Source organism: Lichenostomus cassidix, chromosome 1, assembly GCF_008360975.1.
Source record: "Lichenostomus cassidix isolate B80296 chromosome 1, HeHo_3.0, whole genome shotgun sequence".
NCBI lineage: Eukaryota > Metazoa > Chordata > Aves > Passeriformes > Meliphagidae > Lichenostomus > Lichenostomus cassidix.
Window position 1 is genome coordinate 68,323,457 of NC_139479.1, and position 22,411 is coordinate 68,345,867.

A 22,411-nucleotide genomic window follows, 5' to 3' on the forward strand; every position below is an offset into this window, starting at 1 on the left:
TCTTTGGCACTGGGAAGGCTGTCCTGAAGGATCTATGCATTAAAACAAGTTTGGCCAGCAACTTGGACTGCACTCAGACACTTGTGTTCCTTCGTAAATGACATGCTCTTCAGAACAGCTGGATCTGGCAAGAAACTTAATGGGGCTCTGGACAATATATCCCTCTGTGGAACACCAGAAAGTTCCAACAGGCTTAAAATCCCTTCTTCACCCTGCCAAAATAAATGTTAACAGCTGGATGAGTGACCTGAACAGCCCCTCTCAACTAGCAGCCTCACATGATTGTTTTGGCTTTACCTTGTGACAAACAAAATGCTGTCACAGGATGAGTCAGACTTTGGACTTGGACAGGTTGGGGTGAAGGACACTACTCTCTATAAGCTGACTTCATGCCAGAGTAGCACTTTTTTTGAATCAGTCTGCCTGTGTGCCTCTGTGAGCAAGCCTAATGCTAGACCAAAGAAGCTTAAGTAAATGATCAAGGCCACTGAGCCTGTACATTGGGTTGATCCTATGGTAAGAGACACTTGACAAGCCAGTCTTGTCCCTAAATTTGGGACTCAATGACATGTCACATGGCAGTGAACAAGTTAACGCATCACTCAATGTCATATGACCAATGTTGCAGATAATCTGTCTTCAAATGACTTTATCAAGGAACTGAATTTTCATTAAATTTCTAAACTGCCCTTCTTATTTTAAGAGAGCAAAATATATCAGGGAAACTTGGAAGTTCTGATGCGTTTATAGCAAAAGGAACTTTTTGCAGTACTTGTAATGGAAAAACAGTATTTAAGACTGAAATGAGGTCCTTCGGGACTCTCCAGCTATGCCACCTCTCCTTGGTGTACCACACCTGTGACGAGGCAAGAACCATTACCCAGTGGTGTCTCGGGAGGACAGTGCACCAGCTGCCAGGGCTGCTCCCTGTGCTGTGTCCATCGGATCTAAACCCCACAGTGCGGGTCCAGCATGCTGAACCGAGGCACCAGCACAGCCTCTCCTGTGGAGCTGCAGCACGTGCCACAGCAGCTGTTCCAGCAGGGACACAGAGGCACCAGCTATGCCAGACTCGGACAGAACGAGATCCATCTCTTCCCGGCAAGGCTGCGTTAATGGTTAGACTTCATGATATTAGAGGTCTTTTCCAACCTAAACGATTCCGTGAGTCTATTAACGAGGGACCAGCTGGTGGCCAACAAATGCTGCTTTTACACATGCTGACAAGCCGGGAGCACGTAGAAGGGGAGCAGCTGTAATAAAACCTCTACGCTATGTCAGCTGAGAGCGGCGCGCACGGAGGGGCAGCACGGAGGAGCAGCGCGCCGCGGGTTCCTCTTCGGCCGGCGACGGGCACTTGCCCCTGGTCAGGCTGAGCTCCGGGCCGGGGCCGCGGGGCTAACGAGGCCGGAGATGCCGCTGATCACGCAGATCCTCGCTGTGTAAGCAGCCCGAGCACGCCGCGGGCCCGGGGAGCGCCGAGCGGCGCGATGCAGAACTCGCCCGAGCGCTGCCGTGTCCTGAGCTGTGGCAGCAGCCCCGGCGTGGGGACAAACACCGTCGCTGGTGACACACGCGGGCACAGGGGCCCCGCCCGCCGCAGGGCTCCGCCCGCGGCCGAGCCACTGACACCGGGCCGAGATGGCGGCACCCGGCCTCCTCCTCCCGGCGGCCGCGGCAGGGGGCGGTGACGGCGCGGCGGGGGACACTCCTCCGCTGAGGGCCTCGGCCGCCCCGCGGCCCGCCCCCCGGTGTCACGGCGCTGCGGGACGGGCCGGTGCGCAGCAGAGCGGGCGGGCGGCGGGGACAGCCCGGCGGGGCACGGCGGGGCCGGAGCGCTCCGGGTCGGGGCTGCTGGAGCGTCTCCCCGCGCATGGGGCTGTCAGCGCGGCTGCTGCCGCTCGGCTGTTCCGCTCTCACCTCGTGAGCACCTGCGGTGTGTTTTCTGGCGCAGGGTTTGAAGCCCAGCCCCAGCAATGAAGAAGGTCCTGTGCGTGGAGCCCGTCATTTTCATCTACATTTTCGCGTCCTCCCTGACGAGCCCGCTGGTGCAGCAGTTCATCTACCGGCGGCTGTGGGAGCAGGAGTACAACTCCACTTTCGTGAGCGACAGCAATGTCAGTCACTGCGAGGCGAATAAGAGCAGCCCGGCTTATATCAAACAGAAGGCAAGTGGCGGGGGCGGAATAATTGTTGTAAATAAACTTGCAGCCAGGAGGTGCTACCTCAGTATAACCTCCTGTTTTATAACCTTAACCTTTTATTCTCCGGAAAGCCGGAGTTTTGCAACCTGCTCTCGCTTCACTGTCTCCTCGCTCTAATGTTGCGCTCTAGGTAGTGATAGTGCTTTAAAGACAAAGATTTGTCTCCAGGAAGATGCTGAGGTAAATTCGTACTTTAGCGGGAGTTGAAAACCGTCTGAGGGAATGGGGAGCGAATTAGCATTGGGCTGACATTACAGCGGCTGCAACTGGAAGCTCCTCCTCCCACGACCATTGTGCATGTTGTGTTTGTGAGCCACCAGCTGTCTCTGGGGCTCCTACTGTTCTTTGTAACCACGTGAAGTTTAGCAGATGCCCTGTAATTTTGAGGAATAAGATCTAGCTTAAAATACATTTTTTTCAGAGGAATTACGAGAATGAGGAACAGGGAAAATTAAAATAAAAGTTGTTGTGGTTTTAAAATGTGGAAATTACCTGATATTTTCAGAATCAAATGCAATTGATGGTTTGCCATTCAGAGTACTAGTCTGCCTTGTTGAAATAAAAAGACGTCAAGATGACAGGATCCCACGGTCAGTTACATTTTTAGCACTTTTCCATAGTCCAGCATGCTGGATAGCAAGTTGTTGATTGGTACCTTTTCCATTGTTCTTCTCAGTGCTACACCTAAGCAGAGCTAACTGAGCTGCCAGCAGACGAGATGATAATTCTCTATTTCCCTTTTCCCTCTCTCGTGTTGTATCTCGCAGTTCTCCAGTTACAGGTTATGGTTTGGATTTGAGTGGGGCACTGATTCAACAGAAAGCTCATCTCTTGTTTTGGGGTTGTTACTTTTTGCGTGTTGTTTTTTTTTTTCCTGAAGCAGTACACTGCTCTGACACAGCGTTCACATGATTGCTGTGTCTAACATGGGAATAGCAAAGGGAACATATTTTCAGAAGAGGTGCAATAGAACCACACTTGTCAACAACAGCTGGCAGTTGGGTTGCATTAAGTGAAAGATGAAACCACTGTAGGGTCAGAAAAGCAAATGATTCAGAGTATAAATTACACAGAAGTTGGGGTTGCAGAAACAGCTGGCAGTCCGTTACCCTGTTGAAAATGTGGTACTTAAAAATTTCTGCTCACATCCCATATTTGAATCTCTGATGTGCTGCATATGTGCAAGACTGGACGCCTGAGCTTATCTGCCTCATTTGTAATATATGAAAGGAGATTGTTAATGGTACGTGCTTCCAGTGAAGGTGATCAAAGAAATAATTCAAGACTTTTAGTGTGGTGTAGGTTCTTTGTCATGTGACAGAAGCTGGTCTTAGTAGAAAGAATGTGACAGTAAAAGGGTCAGTAGAATTGTGGTCCAGCTTGGCTTCTGGGCTGACCCATGGAGTTAATTACCAGTTATTGTCTGAGTAATGTTTGTATGTTACTCCCACAAAGTCTTTCCTTTAGTACTAGCTCCCCGTTTGGTGCTGTGCCTGGCCATTTTCTCTAACACCATACATGGAGCATACAATTCTAATTACTAAGCCCTTCAAGAAATCTACATTTCAAATACATCTTTGCATTTTACAACCCCCTCAAATTCAACCTGATTTTCAAATTGCCATCACCTCTGGTTCAGGAATAAGACTTCATATTTCTTTTCACAAAACACTGAAGGAGAGTGCTTAATTTCAGCTGAAGTTTAGATAGCGTCTCTGATGTGATGGCAAGTTCACACTTGACAGGTCTTTTGGCTACAAAATATAGTGCACTTGATATCTGGGAGCACGAGTCCTTCAAGTCAGCGGTTGAATAATTGCCAGCAGAACTTCTTAGTTTCCCTTTCCTGCCAAATTTCCGTTCCCTCCATTTCAGTGATTGCCAGTAGGGCATGAGCTTTTGAACAATTACACTCTTGTCTGGATGCCTTGCTTCATTTTTATACCACACTTGTTACCGTAGCGTAAGAATTTAAATGCTCAAAACATGCATTAATTTAAGTGGAAACCAGCCTCTGTGCTGAGTAATAGCCCTATGTGTGGGCCAAAGAGTAGATCCCTTAACTTAATTCCAAGCTCTTTCCTGAGGAAGCATAAAGTAGGTATTCTGGATTTTCCGAGACCATCCTAACTGACAGGCTTATAGATGTTGTAACTTTTGCAGTAAGGCCCTGTTTGACACTGATGTTTAAAAAAACGTATCTCTTGTGTTCCAGTTAATTTAGTGTAAGTCATTATGTTCTGAGAATTAAAAAACTTTATGCTAATCTCACCTATTTCAAAGCAAAATGTAAAAGGAAATTGAAGACAAAAATCACTTGGAGCCTGCAAAAAAGTGTAGAATATAATTCAAAATGATTAGTCTTTGCAAAATTGAGATTATTTCTTACCATTTGAAGAAAATTTGTCATTTTATAATAAAGTGAGTTCAAAGGTGATTTGAATACAAGCTGAAGCATTCTGATCGCTGACTTGGATGATCCTTTATTTTAATATCTCAGAAAGAGCTATATTATTAATCATTAAACATTATTTATCACCCCATTTATTTTTTATCCAACCCATGCATTTTCCTTTGCTATTCAGTAATACTTTTTTATCTTATGAGCCCGTCAGTTTATCATGTCCTGTATATTCTTCAATCTCAGGTGCTGCACTTCTCTCTTAATTTAATCCTTAAATAAGTTGCTTGCTTCTTAATTTTCATTATTTTAATATTGAAATAGGTGATTTTAAGATCTATTTCTGCCCACTATGAGTAATTTTTCAGAGTAGGGTGAATTTGCAGATTACAAAACTAGACCTTTCTCTTCAAATGCATGTAGTTCCACTGATTATTTAATGGAACTATGTGATTTTAAAGTAGCTGAAGATTTGACCTATCAGTTTCTATATTCTTTTCGTTTGGCTTTATAAAACTATAGAGCAGGCAGTTGCCTGCCTAACACTCTAAAAGGATTTTTCCTGTACTTCTGTCTTTAGTCTTCTTGTCAGTAGACATCAGTTTTTTATGTCAGCAAGTTCATGGTCATGTGTTGTATCTGGATGTGTAGCCATGTTTTTTGTGTTGCACAACTTCTTCCAAAACAAGGACACCCAAGTATTTGCTTTTTTATTCCTTCAGTTTTACACTTCATTATGGTTTGGCAATAATATTTGTATAATGTGGTTAATGTAGGTTGAGATGATACATAAAAACATTTAGTTTTATTTTAATGTAGTAGCGTTTCTTTGATTATCATGTCTTTGAACATGATGATCCTAGTAAGGGAGCAATGTCTGCAACTATATAAAGTTCTCTTTGTCAGCAGCATAGGAGTTAAAAATCAGAATAACATTTTCCATCTCAGTTTACTCAGTCCTTATGTTTTTGACCCTTCCAGGGTGACAGCAGTGCTGGCCAGTGGACAGGACATCGTGTATCCTAAGGCAGTCAGACAACAGAAAGGGAAGAGAGTAAAAGACTTCAGAGCTGGGGATCTTGAAGGCTTTCCTTGAGAACCTGAGGATCAGTTTAATTTTTCTCTTGCAATAAAACCTGTTACCTTTTAAGCAAAGGAAGAGATTGAACTAGAAGCTCATGGTGTCTACCTGTAAATATAAATATGAATTTATAAAGCATTCAGCAGCTTTTAAAATTGCCCAAAGTACATTCCTGTGAGTTCTAGGGGTTTTTCATCATTTTCCATAATGTTAGCTATAGAGGAGATGCCTGAAATGTGGAGTATACATGGCTTGAATACAGGCTGAGAGTGGTTGCTGACTGAAGAGCACAGTGCCTGCACAAGTCAGTGTTTGCCTCAGAAAAGTCCAAGAAAACTTTCAGCATGACTTTACTCTCTGCATCTGAAAGTTTATCAGAGAGTACAGAGGGTTTGTATGGATAAAGTTGCTTCTTTTTCCCCTTCCGCTCTTCTGTCTGATCAGGTGGTTGTGTTGTGGCTGCTCTCTTCTTAGGTGTGCATCTATGCATTAAAAACAGGATCTGAATTAGCTGGCTGAGTGTTCTTTAGCAGCTGGTGTCATAAAAATTTTATTTTTTTTAATTAAACTTTCTTTAGTTCTTTTTTCCTGGAGCCATTCATGCTCTGTTAAATGGTTGTTTTTCAGCTACATTTGATTTTTATACTTCTATTAAAAAGAAGTCTGAATTTTTCCCCATAATGGTGTTTACAGTTTATTTTTATAGTGTTAGCTGTTGTTACTTATATGAATACCTGCTGTGGTGTATGTGTAGAGACATCAATGATTTGGACAGTTTCTGAACCCCGAGCTTTACAGTGTTTGCAAAATCAATTAATTCACATATCTGTGAGTCAGTATAATATTTAAAGCTGTATTTCACATTTGTGGTTGTTATTATTGTTAGTAGTAGTAGTAGTAGTAACATTGTACAGGGGGATGTCAGAGCAAATCCTGATCTGTTTACTTGCATAACGTGCTCTTGTCTATGAATTGTTTCTCTGTAACCCCTCAGTACTATTATTTGGGAGGAAAAATGATCTCCAGTGATTAGGGAGCATGAGGTGTGCTCCTTAATCAAAGACTGGTTGACTACTGATTTCCAACTATTATTAAAATAGCCTAGTGCCCTTTTGCCATACCCTGTATTGAAGGAGATACTTGCAGTTTAAGATACTTACAGCTCTTGCATATTCAAAAGGGTTGTTCTCTTGTCTGCACTGAAACTTCCATCAACAGTACTAGTACTAGTACTTGTAAGACTGTGTCTTAATTTGGTTTAAAATGGAACAAGGGATATTTGAGGAATATTGAAGATCAAATTACAAAAGCAGGAGTCTGAATATGCAATTCCTTTGTATGAGTGATTACTGTAATATAATGCATTCTTATAAAGATATAGTAGTGCACTGCATTTTGTTACAGCCTAATATATCATGTCATATAATCTGATAAAATTACATTGAATGTATTAAGTTTTATAATAGTATCATTTATAATCTATAAACATGTACTATGCTATTCATTATATTGCATACTAATAATTATATGTGTAATATTGTTACAGATATTTTCCCCAATGTCTTATGATATTTACAATTATTTTTATTTTCTCTTTGCAGGAAGTTCAAGAAAAAGCCTCTGTTTTTACTATGCAGTTGGACTTAACTAGGGCCATTCCCAGCCTTACAGTTGCCTTTGTCATTGTAGCTAATGGGGATCGCCAGGGACACAAAAGGTCTTTAGTTTTACCATCAATAGGAGCTTTGATTTCTGGTATTAGCTTCACTGCAATATCATATTTTTCCTTGTCACTCTCTGTCCTATTTGCAGTCGCATTTATTACTGGACTGTTTGGGAGTATAGCAACTTTCCTTGGAGGAGGCTTTGCTTATATAGCAGAGGAGTGTAACGATGAGAAGCAGAAAACAACAAGAATAGCTGTAGTGGATTTGATTTTTGGAGTTGTATCTGGATTGGCAGGATTGTTATCTGGCTACTTTCTAAGAGGAATAGGTTTTGCATGGACATTTGTGACAGCATCTCTGCTCCATGTTGTTAATATCATCTATATTGTATTTTTTCTAGAAAATACTGTAGGTGTATCTCAATTCCAGCATGAGGCACCAGTATCCTGGAAAGAACTTCTTAGGGAGACATTTTCTGGGGTGTACATGCTTTTTAAAACTGCCCCTTATAAAAAGAGAATTTTAATAATTGTGTTACTTTTTACATTTATGACTTATTTGTTTACTCTGCTGGGTGGGACTTCACTTTTTACACTGTATGAACTGGATGAGCCACTCTGCTGGAATGAAGTATACATTGGATATGGAGCAGCTGCATCCACTTCTATCTCTCTGACCAGCTTTTTAGGAGTTTACTTATTTTCCAAATATCTCAAAGACATTTATATTGTCTTTATTGGGATGTTTTCTTACATTGGAGGAATGATCATGGCTGCCTTTGCCAAAACTACCCTGCTCATGTTTTTAGGTGAGTTCAGAATCAGTTCCATGGTCAACAATATATATGAAAATATTGCTGTGTTATCTGTAATGAATGCAGGTGTCGGATATTGAACGTATCACCTTGAACAGGGCATAGGTTAAATATACATGGTTGATCAGACTGAAGTAGGATTTGATTAAAAGATGAACTGTGTGGAGAGAGAACAGAATTACTTGCTTATGATTTGGTTTTAGTGACATAGAAATATATTTGATTTATTAATTTCTCTGTGCTGGCATAGTTGTGTCTCAGTGCACATCTAGTCTGACTTTTCTGTTGCCTTTTACTATTTGGGGAACTAAGAGTTCAAAAGTAGATGACTAATACATTTATTAGTCATATACTACATACATGCAATATATTTGTAAAATCCTGGATTTTAATTACTTCAATGTCTCATGACTGCTTTACAGTGAGAGTGCCATCTTTGTTCTGCTTTATGCCTATTCCTGTTCTCCGATCAATGCTGTCAAAAGTGGTTCTCGCTGGTGAACAGGGTAAGTAGAATTTGCTTTTAAAAAATAAAATAATATGGTGCTTCAGGACAGAGATGCACCAAGGTTAGCTTTAAACAAACAGATCTTTATTGATATTTTAAGACTGCTTTTCTTTCAAGTTCCATATAATATGACCCTGTGTCTTGACATTAATGGCTTTTGGTTCTGAATTTAATATAAACATTATGTTAAAAAATACTACAACAAAATACTGTTTTTAAATTAAAGACCATGGGAAACTTGAAGCAGTAAAATGCTCAAAATTTATACAAGTGTGATTTCACAAGGGCTTCTACATTCAAAAGATTTTGATGTGCAAGATATATTTCTGTAATTTAGTCAATGTCACACTTATTAATTTGGAAAGGTAAGCAGTAGGTGGTCAATCTTCAAAGCACTTGGAAACAATTAGACTTGGATCCTCAGCTAGAAGGAGGAACTCAGCTTCACACCTGTGGTTTCTAAACATGTCCCAAGAAATGTAAGATATTACTTCTCAAAGTCCTTTCCTTATGGAACACAGAAAAAAGCATGTCAGGCCTCAAAATGTGGCTCTAATATCCCATATTTTGCTTTTGGGGAGAATGTATTTTCTAGATTTTGGGCAATATATACTTTCTAGAAACATTCTCCTGAGTTGATTGGTTTTGTTTTTTAAAAGATTAATCTTTGTACACTAAAACAAAGATCTCTTTGTACTAGCTGTGCTAATATGCACCTCTGGTATTGCAGTTTCTTGGCATTCTTCAGGGCTTTGGCTACTTGAGTAGCTTGATGCAGGACTCAGGTTGCCTCTTGTCACCCTTTTCTGCTTACCTAGTGTGATTTGGGTTATGGTCCTGTGATAATGAATGCAGCTTGGGAAAATGTGTTCAACAAGAGCTTGGTGGGATAGACTGCCACTCCAAAGGGCAGTTCAGTCCAAAAAATGTTTGTTTCTTTTCAAAAACGAGAAGGCAATGGTTATATGCTGAACCAGCAGTCCTTGTTGGATCAGTCTTTTCCACATATAAGAGTGAAGATTGGAGAAGGAAGAAACAAGAAAGGGAAAAGTAAGAATGAAGAAAAGAACTGGAAGGGGTAAAGGATGGAGATATGCACAACATGTGTAGTGACAATGAACAGGTTGAACTTCATGTGATAAAGCACATGCAAGAAAGTAGGTATGGTGACAGAATAATAGTAAAGAAAAATAGTTTCCATTCAGCAAAATGTGTTGCTTATTTGGGCTTTTTCTACATTTAAAAAAACTAGCATTTTGTAGGATTTGCCACAGAAGACATTTTCATAGCAAAGTATGATCCTTTATTGCTTATTACTTGCATACTTGTAAAAATACTGTCAATAGATACGTCTTTTGAACCATGTTTAAAAACTTCAGTACTTTGAAGCGATTCTGTTTTATTTTGTTTTGTTTGTAATAAACCCATTTATTTTTGGCAGGTGCTGTGTTTGCTTGTATTGCCTGTTTAGAAGTTGTGACCGGCACTATGTCAATTTCACTTTTTAATGTTCTCTATGCAACTACTGTTGCATGGTTTTCAGGCTTTAGCTTCCTCCTATCGGCAGGCATTTGTCTAATTCCACTCTCTGTGCTGTGGTAAGTATGGATCAGGAGGGTTCTTCTGACTGCCTTTGCCAGTAATTTAAACTTTGACATGACTTGAAGCTGCGTGTTTTAGTGCAGTAGTTCTCAAACTTTCCTATCTGCTGGTGTGCATTGGTGGCTCTAGTTTCACATCTTTTCCCTGCTCCAGCTACCTTCCCTCAGCTCTGTGCTGTGAATCTCCCCCAAAATGAAGTCTACTCTGAATGTACTGCCAGTGGGATACACCATAGCCTTGACTGCACGTGTGCCTTCTCTTGGTTTGAGACCTTTACATGGTCTTTCTTATAGGAAAGCCTTTTCCACAGATCATGTGAAAGTCATGAGCTTAATTCTGCAATCTGAGCTCTTCTAGATGCTAATGAGGGTTATAAACATGACTAGTCACCCACTGGGTTTAATGGCAAGCTATCTGTCCTGGTCTTTGGTCATGGGTACCTTGTGACCCAGTGCCATTAAAATCTGTAAAAGATTTTAAGGCCCAGAAGAATAAACCTCTAAACATGTTTAAAAATAGGCCTCCATAACAGTTGTGTCTAATCATATCTAGTGACCATCTAGTAATACTGACAGTAAAACACCTTTCCACAAGTACTCAAAAAGCAAAGGTCACGTTACATTATTTCCAGTATAAATTACTTCTTCTTAGGATGCTGCAACAAAAATCTAAGTGACAGAAGAATCACTTTTCATTAGATAGATTTATGGTCGGGGGGAAAGATGTTTTTTTTTAAGAGGCTGGCACTTTGGCTGGAGACATATACATTTTTTCCTAATACTTAGACTTCACCTCAGTCGCCTTTTATCTCTACATTAGCTGCATTTTAAGATTTAAATAGCCAGTGATAATGCTAGATTTAGAACATTTCACATGATTTCAAGTCTATTCCTGCTTCATTACAGTGCTTTACACAGTCTTTACAGAGAAGCTACATTAATGGTAATTTAAGACTAAGGTGGTGATGGGTCTTACACCTGAGGGAATTGAAGTAAAAGGGGGCTTCTGTGTGTGCATAGAGTACTTTGCAGTAGAGTAATAAAACAATTGAGATACTAACAAAGGCACAGTAAATACTTGTTCTATTAAATATTATCTTTAGTTCAGTGTTGTAAAGTAGAGAAAGTTTCTGTTAAGAAAAGAAACTCTTCTGCAGAAAAGGTAACAGATACCATCAATCAGTCCATCTTGCAATCAGTACTGTGGTACATCATCACCATAAAATTTTGAAAGTTATTTTTCTTTACCTTCTGTCATTTGTTTCAGATATCTGACCCTTTGAATAACCTTTCTCTGCACCTTTCTTTTTAGAATGTCATGCAATGTTACAGTTGGAGAGCAGAAAAGATAGTTGTTCCAGTCTGTAATAGGCAGAGTAGTTCACTGCTGTGCTCCAAGATAGCAGTAATGATATTGTCTGACTTGTGTAATTAGGGCAAGTAGTGTCATTGTTTTTGTTTACTAAGACACATCAACAGCTTTGTGCCACAGAGGATGGCTGTACAGAGCTATCCAGCGTGTTTGTTGGTGCTGAATCAGCATGCTATACTTCACTATCTCAGCTAAAGATACCTGTCTTATCTTTGTCTTACAGCTGGCTTCTGTGCACAAGCTGGAATGGGGAGGACTTGGCTCTGCTGGTACCTGAAGAAGTATCCAGCATAGAGAGTGCTGATAGTTGAACAAAGCATCCACGTACCTGGAATTTCTAATCTGACATGCAGTGGCAGACATCCTTATGTCACACAGAAACCATAGAGATAACACAGTCTCCAAGTGGCCCTGCAGCAATAAGCACTAAATTGGTACCACTCAATAGCCAGTCTTTTTTTAGCACTTGACTAAAGCTAGCTCTTAACTACGCAAATAGGCTGGCAATTGAGATTAATGCTGCTTTCAGCATGAAGGAAAAAATAAGGTAGGGTGATACTCTTTTTACTTACACTTTCTCAAGTTTGAGAATGTCAGCTGTGGACTGTGGTACATCTTTTATCACTCTAAGTGGGGTGACAGAGATAAGATTATCAACTCAGAGGATGCTGGCAATTCTGCTGAAGCCATTGGAACTTGTGCCAGCTGAGGACATGGTCCAGTATGTACATCTTGAAAGGCTGATCTTAACAGTGAAGCCCCCAAACTGTCTAATTACTAAACTAAAATATAGTTCTTTCTTCAGAAAGCAAGCGAACTGGAGGCAGTACTTACACCTGCTCTAAGCAGATTTACTGCTCTGCAGGTAGCAGAGTGTGTTTGTGTAAGTTTAATGTTTGAAGTGTGGACCTTGCCTGTGATTTGATTCTTGAGATGGATTTTCACACAGAACTGTCAGAAAATTTCCATCTTGCAGAGTCAGAAGTTCAGCCTCAATATACATTTTGCATAGGCCATATTGCACATGGATAATTTTCCATATATTAAGGACTGCATACAGACATACCTGTTTTGTCCCAGAGATACTTCTTGTTTTCTAGTGAAGTTGGTACTTGGCTTAAATGTTTCGTGAAAAGCAGTGATAGTATTTCTTATCAGTAGATCTTTATTTTTTTAGCAACCCTGAAATGAGGTGACAAAATCAGAATCATGAATCTCATCATCTTGCAACAAATGCAGCATAATTTATGAGCACTTGAACAGCACTTCTAATCTTCAAAGCACTTTAAAAATGCTACTCAAAATGTCCTTCCATAACAGATAATATCCTCCCTGTTGAATGGAGAAATTACAAGAGAGGACAAGTGACATGTCTAGGGCCCCAGTGCAAACTGGTGAGACTGCCAAACCCTAGGAATCAGTTTCAGCACTGACTCCTCACCTTTTCCCTTAAGATCTTTAAGTAGAAATTATACTGAGTATTAGCTTCTGGACTGCACAGCACAGCAGAAGTGTAAATATAACACCATGTTAAGGACCACTCCCCTCTGTTGATTTTGTTCAGTTTGACAGCCAATACTGTTCTGATTTCTGAAACTTTTGACTCTTGCCCCCCAAAATGGATTAGGTGGAGAAAGCAAAACAATGTAAAGTGGCCGTTTAGAGAATGAAACCTCTAAGAAAGCAACTACAATGACTTAACATGCAGACAGCATAGGATAAAAATGCAGACATAGCATGTGCTGCATAACTGATGACCTGCTCACAGCCACTCATACCCAGCATATGAACAGAGAACTCCTGCAGTACTTCTCAGTGGTACTCCACTGAAAAACAATAGTACCAAATCATGATGATATTATTGTAGATACCTTATAATTGAACAATTGCATTGTTTCCAAGTTATGTATCATGATCACAGAGAAGCCTGGAAGAAGGTTCAAATAAATTAGAGATTACACTATTAAGGAGACTACTATCTACTCATCACAGGTGAAAATAGCCATTTATCCAGGGGAGAGGGAACAAGCTAACACCTCTAGTCACCTCTTACACTTCTGTCCTGAACTCCTGAGACAGATGTTGGCAATTAAAAAACATTAGCTTTTCCTCAGTAGCTTAGACACGAGCCAGAAAATAAAACTGCTTAACACCTTTGAGGTACCCATGTTGCTGCCAACTTGTTGGAAACATGAGCTGAGTTCTGCAATAATCAGTGGGTCCAAAACATAATGAGTACTTGTATAGAGATTAAGAAAACACTGATGTAAAGGATTTCAGCACAAAGATTACATTGTCTTCCTTGTCTCTTCATTATGCAGTTATGTAAAGCTTTATGAAATTAACTGTTTCACACAAAACTTCCTGGTAATAAAAAAGCAAACGAAGAAGTGTACCTTCACTTTCTCTTCTTCAGTGCACACCTCTCCTAGAACTCAGAAGCTCCCAACAAAGCGAGCCAGTTTCACAGTGGTGGTGTGTTGGTCCAACTGAGGACAAGCACATACACTTCAGGGACAGCTTTGTTATGGCTGGATTTTACTGTACAAAGTATGTGCAGTATGCAAAGTATTTCTGGTAGATGGAGCATTTAGAACTGGCTATAAATTTAGGTCAAAACATGGAGGATATGAACAGTGGGTTTGAAATGCCTAGCATGGTGCAAGCTGAGGAACAAAGTACTAATATGCTTCAGATTACTAAAACAAAATCTAAGTTTATAATAATTTCTTTATTTGTGTATAAATACAAATTATTTTGACATGATAATAATAAAGTTTGGTTTTTTTAAACTCCGTTGCATGTGCAGTTATTGCACTTTTAAATTTGGTTTTGCCAAATGGCCAATGGCAAGACAGGTGGAGGGTTGTTGGTGTAAACAGCAGCAGCACTATGGTATCTACTTTTTATGGTCATAACAAACAGTAGAGCAGGAGGATGTGCTTTGGCTTGCTTCCTGTGCCTGGGGAGAGGAAAGGATACTACCCAGAACATCAGCACCAAGAGGAGGTGGAGAATTGCAGAGTAGAAACAGCACTGCTGCCTGCAAGAAATCATGGTGGGAGCTGTGCTGCACTTGCCAGAGCAGCAGAGATGGAAGTACCCTCCTCCCCTTACCCAGGCCAGATCTGTTCCAGAATCCCTGCGCACCACAGCTCAAGTGGCTGCCTCTGTGGGTTGCTACGTGCAGCACCTGCTTTACAGAAGGAGGCTTGCACAAAACAGGAAGGCAAGCCCACAGCCCAGCCCCCTGCAGCACTAAGTGTAACCCTTCCTTTTTAACTCAGAAGCTTTTTGCCTCAATCCTGCTTGAGTCCTATTTCTCTACTAACAGCATCAATTCTTGCATGGGCCTCTTACATACACTATTTGCTTTCCAGCCTGGCTAACCCCTAGGATTAGCTTCCTTACAGACATAATGAACAATGCAACTTCCTGGCTCTGAATATGGCTTGATCTCACCCAAGATTATTACAAAGTATACTAATCATTGAACAAAACCAGCTAGAAATTGCATCCAGCCTCCTAATCTGCTTCTGGTTTTACACAGCACTAATAAGAAACTCTACCAAATGACTTGTCTTAATGTAGTTTTGCTCAGATGAAATAGCATCCATTTTTCAACCAACACTAGGAAAGGCCAACGAGCTCAATGCAGTGAAGTGGGGATCTATAAGGTCCTGTGACTGTGTACAATTGTGGGAAGGCTCCCTGTTTTCCTCAACAATGCTGGTAAAATGGCAGACCTCCTAAAAATCCATGTCAGCACCTTTAACTTGTCCCAGACTTGGTAATGTAATCCCTCAGCTTTTCTGGCCTGAGACTTGAGCAATACAAAGCCTACTGAACTGCAAGCTTGCTTTATACCAACAGTTTACTTTTGCTTTATACAAAACTGCAGAAGAACTTGTCAATTATAAAACAGCAGCCAACTCTGATATTTAATAAAGACTATTAGCTCACAGAAGGACAACAACAGCTGTGGAAAACAAAAATGTGAGTAGGTCTACACTTGCATGTTCAATTTATTGGTCCTCTGTTTAACCTTTTTTAAGGGAAAAAACCCCAAACTAAATAGCTTGTACTGCATAGCACAAACCTCTAATCTCTGCAAGTCTCAAGGAAAAGAATTTTAGAAGCTTCACTTCTTAAATGAAACAAGTTTAAATATAAAACCACCACTAAAGTGAGTCATACTATCATCTTAAATGCTTACAAAATGCTGCAATGTTTTGTCCATAAAAGCATTATAAAATTTACAGGACAGAAGCTGGAGGCTTTGGCCCACATGGATAGGGAATTTACAGTAGCTATAAGCCCAGTGAAAAGCACAAGAGATGTTTGCAATTGTAAAAAGAAGTTTATAGCAACATTTTTGCTAAAACTACAACTGAACACTTATTACATTTAACCAAGTCATTAAAACCTGCTGAATAAAGACAGTTCCTGTTTTAGAAATATTGTTTCAAGTTGCTCACATAGGACAAGACATACCATTTTTTGAACCAGACTTTTTTCCTAATATGCCATATTGTACTAGCTGCCTTGCAGGATTTATGTAACATATACACATGTATGACACCAGAAATAGTTGTTACAACCCTAAATTTAATAAATAAACACACTTAGGCATACAAAACCCTTCCAGTGGTCTGCTTCTTTAAAAGCTGTATTTAAGTATAAATCTCTCATTCTTCTTTAATTAAGACCTAATTTTTGTAAACCCACAAGTAGTTATTTCTGTATGTGTTCCACTATATCTTCATGGTCTTACTGCAGCAGCTTTATTAGGTACTTTCATAATTAGGCACTGCATTCCTTCGTAATACTAAAATACCTAGACCTGAAGTACTTTCTTGGATTATTTTCACGAACATTTTAAAACATCCCTTTAAGCTCCAAGTGAAACTTGCTTCTACTTTCAGAAACCAGAATACCCTCTCAGGGATACACATGAAAAGATCTAGGTCTTTGACTTCATTCTTAGAGCAGTACTTTCAATTCCACACAATGGCTTAATAGCTCACTCATACACAACTGCCAAAGACAGGGATACAATATATGTAGCAGGAAACTAGTGGCAGCACCAAAGTTAGAGACCTTTACAGATATTGCAAGAAAAAGGGACAAACACTGTGTCATGGATAAGAGAATCTTGATTTAGCATTAAATATATTTTAGAACACAACAGCATTTATAGCAAACTTTTATTCAATAGTTTAAAAAGTGTATGGAAATTTTCATGAACAAAGAGGTACTCAATGGAAAATACCTTCGTCTTCCTCCATTAAATGCATTAACCTACAGTAGTCAGTTTTAAAATGTATGGGTATTTTTGAATTTCATGGATACACATATAGCATTTCCTCCGTATTTAAGAAGCTATTGTCCTGAGCAGTTTATGAAAAGGCATTATTTAAACTACCTAGTTACAGGACATTATGATTGATAACAAGCACAGAACAATTTATAGACTTTAAACATTTAATGTGCCTTTTCATCAAGGAAGGCAAGTGATAACTAGGACTGCTTAACACTGTGAGTGTCAATTTAGTACCATGTACTTAGATCTGCAGTAGAAAGACACACACAAAACATTTTTGTGAAGTATATTTTGTTACAGTAAACCAAGTTTGTGCTCCATCATCATGTGTGGCTCTCCCATAACCTCACTCTGGGAAGGATCTGGAAAAAGAAAAGTTGACAGCGTGAGGCCTTTACCAAGCTACAAAGACCAACAATAATTATGAATGTGAACACTTTTTTCATTGTAATGCTTAGTGCAACAGTTACTTGACTGATTTTTCAGTGTTGCAGGGTGCAGATCTGTAACTCAGAAGTCTCTATCCAAAACGTTGATCAGAGAACAAACACATACATTGTGGAACAGCTCGTCATAAGGACACACACACATTTCAAGTAAAACCAACCAGTTCTACATAAGCATGGACTCATACAGCCTGAATCTCAAGGGGATTACACTACAGGTGTAGTGTTTGAGAAACTCAAGCCTGACTGAAGCTTTTCTCCATGGTTGCCCTACACCTCTTTCCAATACTATTCTGCACAACAGGAGCTTACAGTCCTCCCTTCTGTTAGCTGGGACATACTCCTGTTTTCTCTTCTCCACCCAACTGCCTTGTTTCACAGAAATTCTACACTCTTAAATATCTCTGAGATTTCCTCCATTCTGTAAAGTATGCTTGACATTAGCCACTGTACCAAAAAAAAAAACCAAACAAAACCAAATCAAACAAACAAAAAAAAAACCCAAACAACCCCCCCCAAAAAATCAAAAAAACAAAACAAACCAAAAAAAAACCCAAAACAAAAAAACCAAACCCAACCAAATCCAAACCCAGGGCCTGAACACAGGTTGTGACTGTTTGGAAGAAATATGCTTTTCTTTTTGGGTGCATAAATCATGTATTCCTTTCATAAATAAGACATATTAATGCCTCTGGCTCCTCCAGAGACAACAAAAATATCTAATCCAGTCCGATCTGATAAATACAGCCTTACCAAAACCACTTGTAACCCACTCACTCCTCAGCACTCTATAAAAAAATCTAACAGCTTGTTGTGAGCAATGGTAAATAACCAAATTTCTGCAAATTATGTTTGACATTGCTGTACCCCTGTGGAACCACAATAGCCTAAAATTCCTTCCCTAGATCCCTATATACCCATCTCAGAAAATAATCCCAGTTGTATACCATGCCTCTTTCTAGATTCAGATTTGTTCCTCCATCATTTCCATTTTCCTATCTCCCCAGTTATTTTGATTCTCCAATCCCACTTGTAAATACTCTCTGCCTCATTCCATGTCCTTAACTACCAGCAAGAAATAATTTGTTTAAAAGCCTTTTTTCCAGGTTTATTCTATTCCACATATACTAAGTCAGCAGACCACCACACAACTGCAGCCTGTTGAGCTCATTTGAGGGAGCCTTTCCTTTGCTAAGTGTCTGTTTCCTTAGTTCTGTATCTCTTCTCTAACATTTCTTCTTAATTACAGAACTTTGTAACCTCTGCTTGTCAAAATCTGCACAAGTACTTCAAAAGTTTCTGGGGGAAGAGGCATACAACCTACATGCATAATCTACTCCTTCAGAAACCCAGCCTACAACCAAATACTGTCTTGCTCAATATTTCAGAGTAATTTCCACACAACTTACAGCTGAACCACATTTATTTCTCCTTCCCCAGTCCTGCTTTGCTTTTAGGATTTAATTTTGTTCTTTGTATTTCTTGAGTTTAACTCTCTTGTTCAGTAGAGGCAAAGAACTTCACATCTCACAAATTTTACATTTAAATGTTTCCATAACACTAAAGCCAGAATATATTTACCATTAAGGATATCCTCAAAACCAATGCATTCATCATTTCCCCTCAAAATATCCATTGCCAGGTTTGAGCTGTGAAGAAATGGGAGACGCTGGACCTGTAAAAAGAGTTCAAGTTTCTGCAAGTCTGAAATTTAAAGGGTTCATATTTGGATTTCTCAGTCTGAAGTGACTGAGAAAAGTCAACAGGCAGAAAAAACAATGCTGAAATAAGAGAGCTACTGGCACACAAAGACACACAAACACCAGCATCTTCTTCTGGTCATCTGTTTTAAAAGAACAGCCTTCTAATAAATTTTTAGCTTTCACTGCAGTGTAGCTACTACAGCAAAACTGCACTTTAAAAAAATAAAGAAGTACTTCCTTTCTCCTCTGTAAAGCTCCTCTCATATATAGCTGGGGAGGTTCACTGCAAAGCTCCACACCCTGGGGTAAGTACTGGGCAGTTGATGTATACTGCAGAGCTTGGAAACTACATTCTAAGCCTGCTACATCTCTGACACAGGCCAGGAATGCAAGTGAAAGAGCTATATTGACTTTCACATTCAAACACAATCCTCCTTTTAATTAATCCATATCATAATTATGTCTCTGATCCCAACCAATCCTTAAGCTTCAAGTCCATTCCCAGTTACTTTCAACACTCTTCTGTACCCTTCACCCACAGTATTTCCAAAAAAATTTCAAGTGGCACACTTTGAATTCAGAGCATAACATTCTGAAAATGCATTCACTACTACTAGAAATACTTCGGTTAAACTACAAGAAAACTTGTACACTCAACATGAATCTGGAAGTGAAAAAACCTTCTGACCATCATATTACCCCCACCCGTCTCCCAAAACCACCTCTGAAGACACACCAACAGAACATCCTCACCTTCCTCATTCTCTGCAATATGCTAATATAAGTCAGGAAAAAGATTCCTCAAGACAGCACAGCTGAGGTCAAGGGATGTTTTCCTATGAAACATACTGACTTTCAAATCTTCAGGACCAGTAACTTCTGCCAAGAGTAATGCAGCTCACTATGGTTTAGTAGCACCTGATCACTCAAAGGGAGTACAAAATTGCTCTAACTCACTTGGAAAACCTACTCTTAGTAGCTTGACAACCTTCAAGAAGACAAAAAAGTTTACTAGGACCAATGAGCTTTCTATGTTTCCCTTTCTCCAACTACCCTCAATCCTAAGCAAAAAGAAAGAAAAAGAGGCAGACTCAGTTTCTCAATTATGAGTTAAAACCTTTGAACTTAAGTCCCTGTAGACCTCCCTTGATTTTACAACAAAGGCTGTGGAATAAGCACATAGCCAATTCTCTGTTTCAGAGAATTACCTCTATATCTACTCCCAAATCACTGCTTGCTTTAGACCTCTAAGTCTCTCTTCCCTACAGGTAGAGACATTCCTCCCCATGAAGGTCATATATTCCACAGAGGAGAGTATTAATTTTAGGAATTAATAGTCACTTCCTCTTGCTTTTCTCTGAAGCCTTACAGGAAGCCAATCCACAGAAAAGCTAGAGCAGTTACCACTTCACCAAATAACCAATAAAAGAGCAGCAGCTGAAAGGCTTTAGCATATTGGCTGTTCTAAAAACTAATAATTGCACTGCCTGGTTCATTGTTTTAAACAGCAGTTTTTTTAAAATAATGCATTCATTTCTTTTAGAAACATAAGGTATCTCAACAAAGAAAGATGTGTCTCTGAAAGCATGTTCCAAGATAAACATTTTTTTTCAAATGGCTTAAGTTATACCAGTTGGATAAAAATGCCTACCTGTTTCACTGCTCTGAATTCCATCTGCAGCTTTAAAGGTGCATGGATTCCTTGAATATTTCTCAGCGTGGCAAAGTTTGTTTTATCTTGATTTAACTGGAACTGTCACAAACAATATTCAATTTTATTTTAGAAAAAGTTACCTTTAAGTATAGTCATACAAAAGATTTGTGACATCCTACTTAAATGAACCTACTTACTAAATTTCTATGTGCAAATTCAATGATACCATCAAACATGTCTCAAGTGCACATGAAGACAGTGATGAAGTAAGATTTGTTCTACAAAGTTGAAACTGTTTTTTGTTGAATTTGTTTCCAGATTAATAGCAGCAATTTTTTGTTATTTTTTATAAACAGGACATGTAACACCACCAAGTGGCATAGTTTTGCATTACTTTACTACAATATTGTCTGGATGAATAGGAAACTAAGTCCAGTTTAAAGATCACAAAAGCCACAATATGATGTCATTGCTAGTCATCAAAGAGTACTTGAAAACACTTGATATACTTCTTTTCTGATCAAGCAGAAAATAAAGCACCACTTAGACTCCTTATGGTTGTGAAAAGCAAATGAAAAATCATATTTTCACCAACTGCTCTCAAACTGATCAGCAAGACATAGAAAATCTATTTAGTAGAGGCTTTTCAAAGAAAAAGTGCTTGCTCATGTATACTGGAGTACAAAGAAGTACTTAATGTATACTTAATGTTAAACTTAAGCTTAAAGAATCAAAAAAATACAAATCTCTATTTTTAAAATTTGTACTCCGTCACCATGACAAAAGTCGATTAGTATAAGAATATCAACCCACTTATGAGAAGGGATCTCAAAAACCAACAGAAAAATACAAGTCAAAGGCATAATGTGTTTTTTTCATAACAATCTATACTGAATGCTCTTTAAAAGTTAGCAGAAAATACTATTTATATGCCTCATCCTAATCTTATAATTATGGTCACATTATTTTTCCATTTCTTTTGTTTTATAGATATAAAGATTTTTGCACAGCAGAAACATTTGGTTTCTGCCAGTGCTACCTGAATAACCTTTTTAACATTTATAACAGTAAAAACAACCATAAGTATCTCAGGTTAAGCTAAGTCTTTTTCCATTCAAATGTACATTAAAGTAATTCTTAAACTGGCCTTAAACTTACAGAAAAAATTCCCAGTTGCGGGAGAAACAATTTAGAAGATTCACATACTTAGGGGATCACATGGCCTGTTTTATTTCTGTGCATTTTTGTCTCTTTAGCATGTGATCTTTTAATCATGCAGGTTTTATATAGCAAGAATAGAGTTAAAGAGTAAGTTACAGCAATCAGTTAAAAAAAAAAAAAATCAATCAGCAAATACCTCTGAAACACATATAGTATTTATAAATAAGCTCATGAAATGTAACAATAACATCATCCTTTTAATGCAAGGCAACACTAATACTGGTTAAAATTACAACACATTAGACACTACAGTCAGACCTTGTCACACTGCTTAACAATTTGGAACATTCTATACAAATAATGTCTTTGCTTCAGAATAGCTTGATACATCATGTCTTCTGCACTGACAAAAGAGGCACCAGAGAGATTCAGCACAACCAGCAAGTCTGGTCTCCCTCTATACCTTCAACACACCA

General features: G+C 39.2%; 2 protein-coding genes across 5 annotated transcripts in view; one reads left to right on the top strand and one right to left on the bottom strand.

The window, feature by feature from the left end:
- Positions 1-1,307: 1,307 nt before the first annotated feature.
- Positions 1,308-14,440, top strand: SLC46A3 (solute carrier family 46 member 3). 4 transcript variants are annotated; one of them, XM_085062234.1, is made up of 6 exons: positions 1,308-1,442; positions 1,955-2,172; positions 7,292-8,161; positions 8,590-8,673; positions 10,117-10,273; positions 11,872-14,440. In XM_085062234.1, the coding sequence occupies exons 2-6, from the start codon at positions 1,977-1,979 to the stop codon at positions 11,957-11,959; spliced, it is 1,395 nt and encodes a 464-aa protein (XP_084918360.1). In that variant the 5' UTR covers positions 1,308-1,442; positions 1,955-1,976; the 3' UTR covers positions 11,960-14,440. The 4 variants fall into 4 exon arrangements, with proteins under 4 accessions (XP_084918360.1, XP_084918349.1, XP_084918368.1 ...); XM_085062223.1 differs by lacking the exon at positions 1,308-1,442 and having other exon boundaries at positions 1,790-2,172; XM_085062242.1 differs by lacking the exons at positions 1,308-1,442; positions 1,955-2,172 and adding an exon at positions 5,628-5,860 and having other exon boundaries at positions 7,288-8,161.
- A 2,401-nt stretch (positions 14,441-16,841) lies between these two features.
- The window catches only part of POMP (proteasome maturation protein), a 33,690-nt gene continuing 28,120 nt past the window's right edge, over positions 16,842-22,411 (bottom strand). Inside the window, exons 5-7 of the mRNA XM_085049615.1 lie at positions 20,772-20,873; positions 18,999-19,092; positions 16,842-17,333 (exon numbers count right to left, since the gene is read on the bottom strand). Coding sequence (XP_084905741.1) covers positions 17,266-17,333; positions 18,999-19,092; positions 20,772-20,873 — 264 coding nt within the window. The 3' untranslated portion in view covers positions 16,842-17,265. The remainder of the gene's footprint in view (positions 17,334-18,998; positions 19,093-20,771; positions 20,874-22,411) is intronic.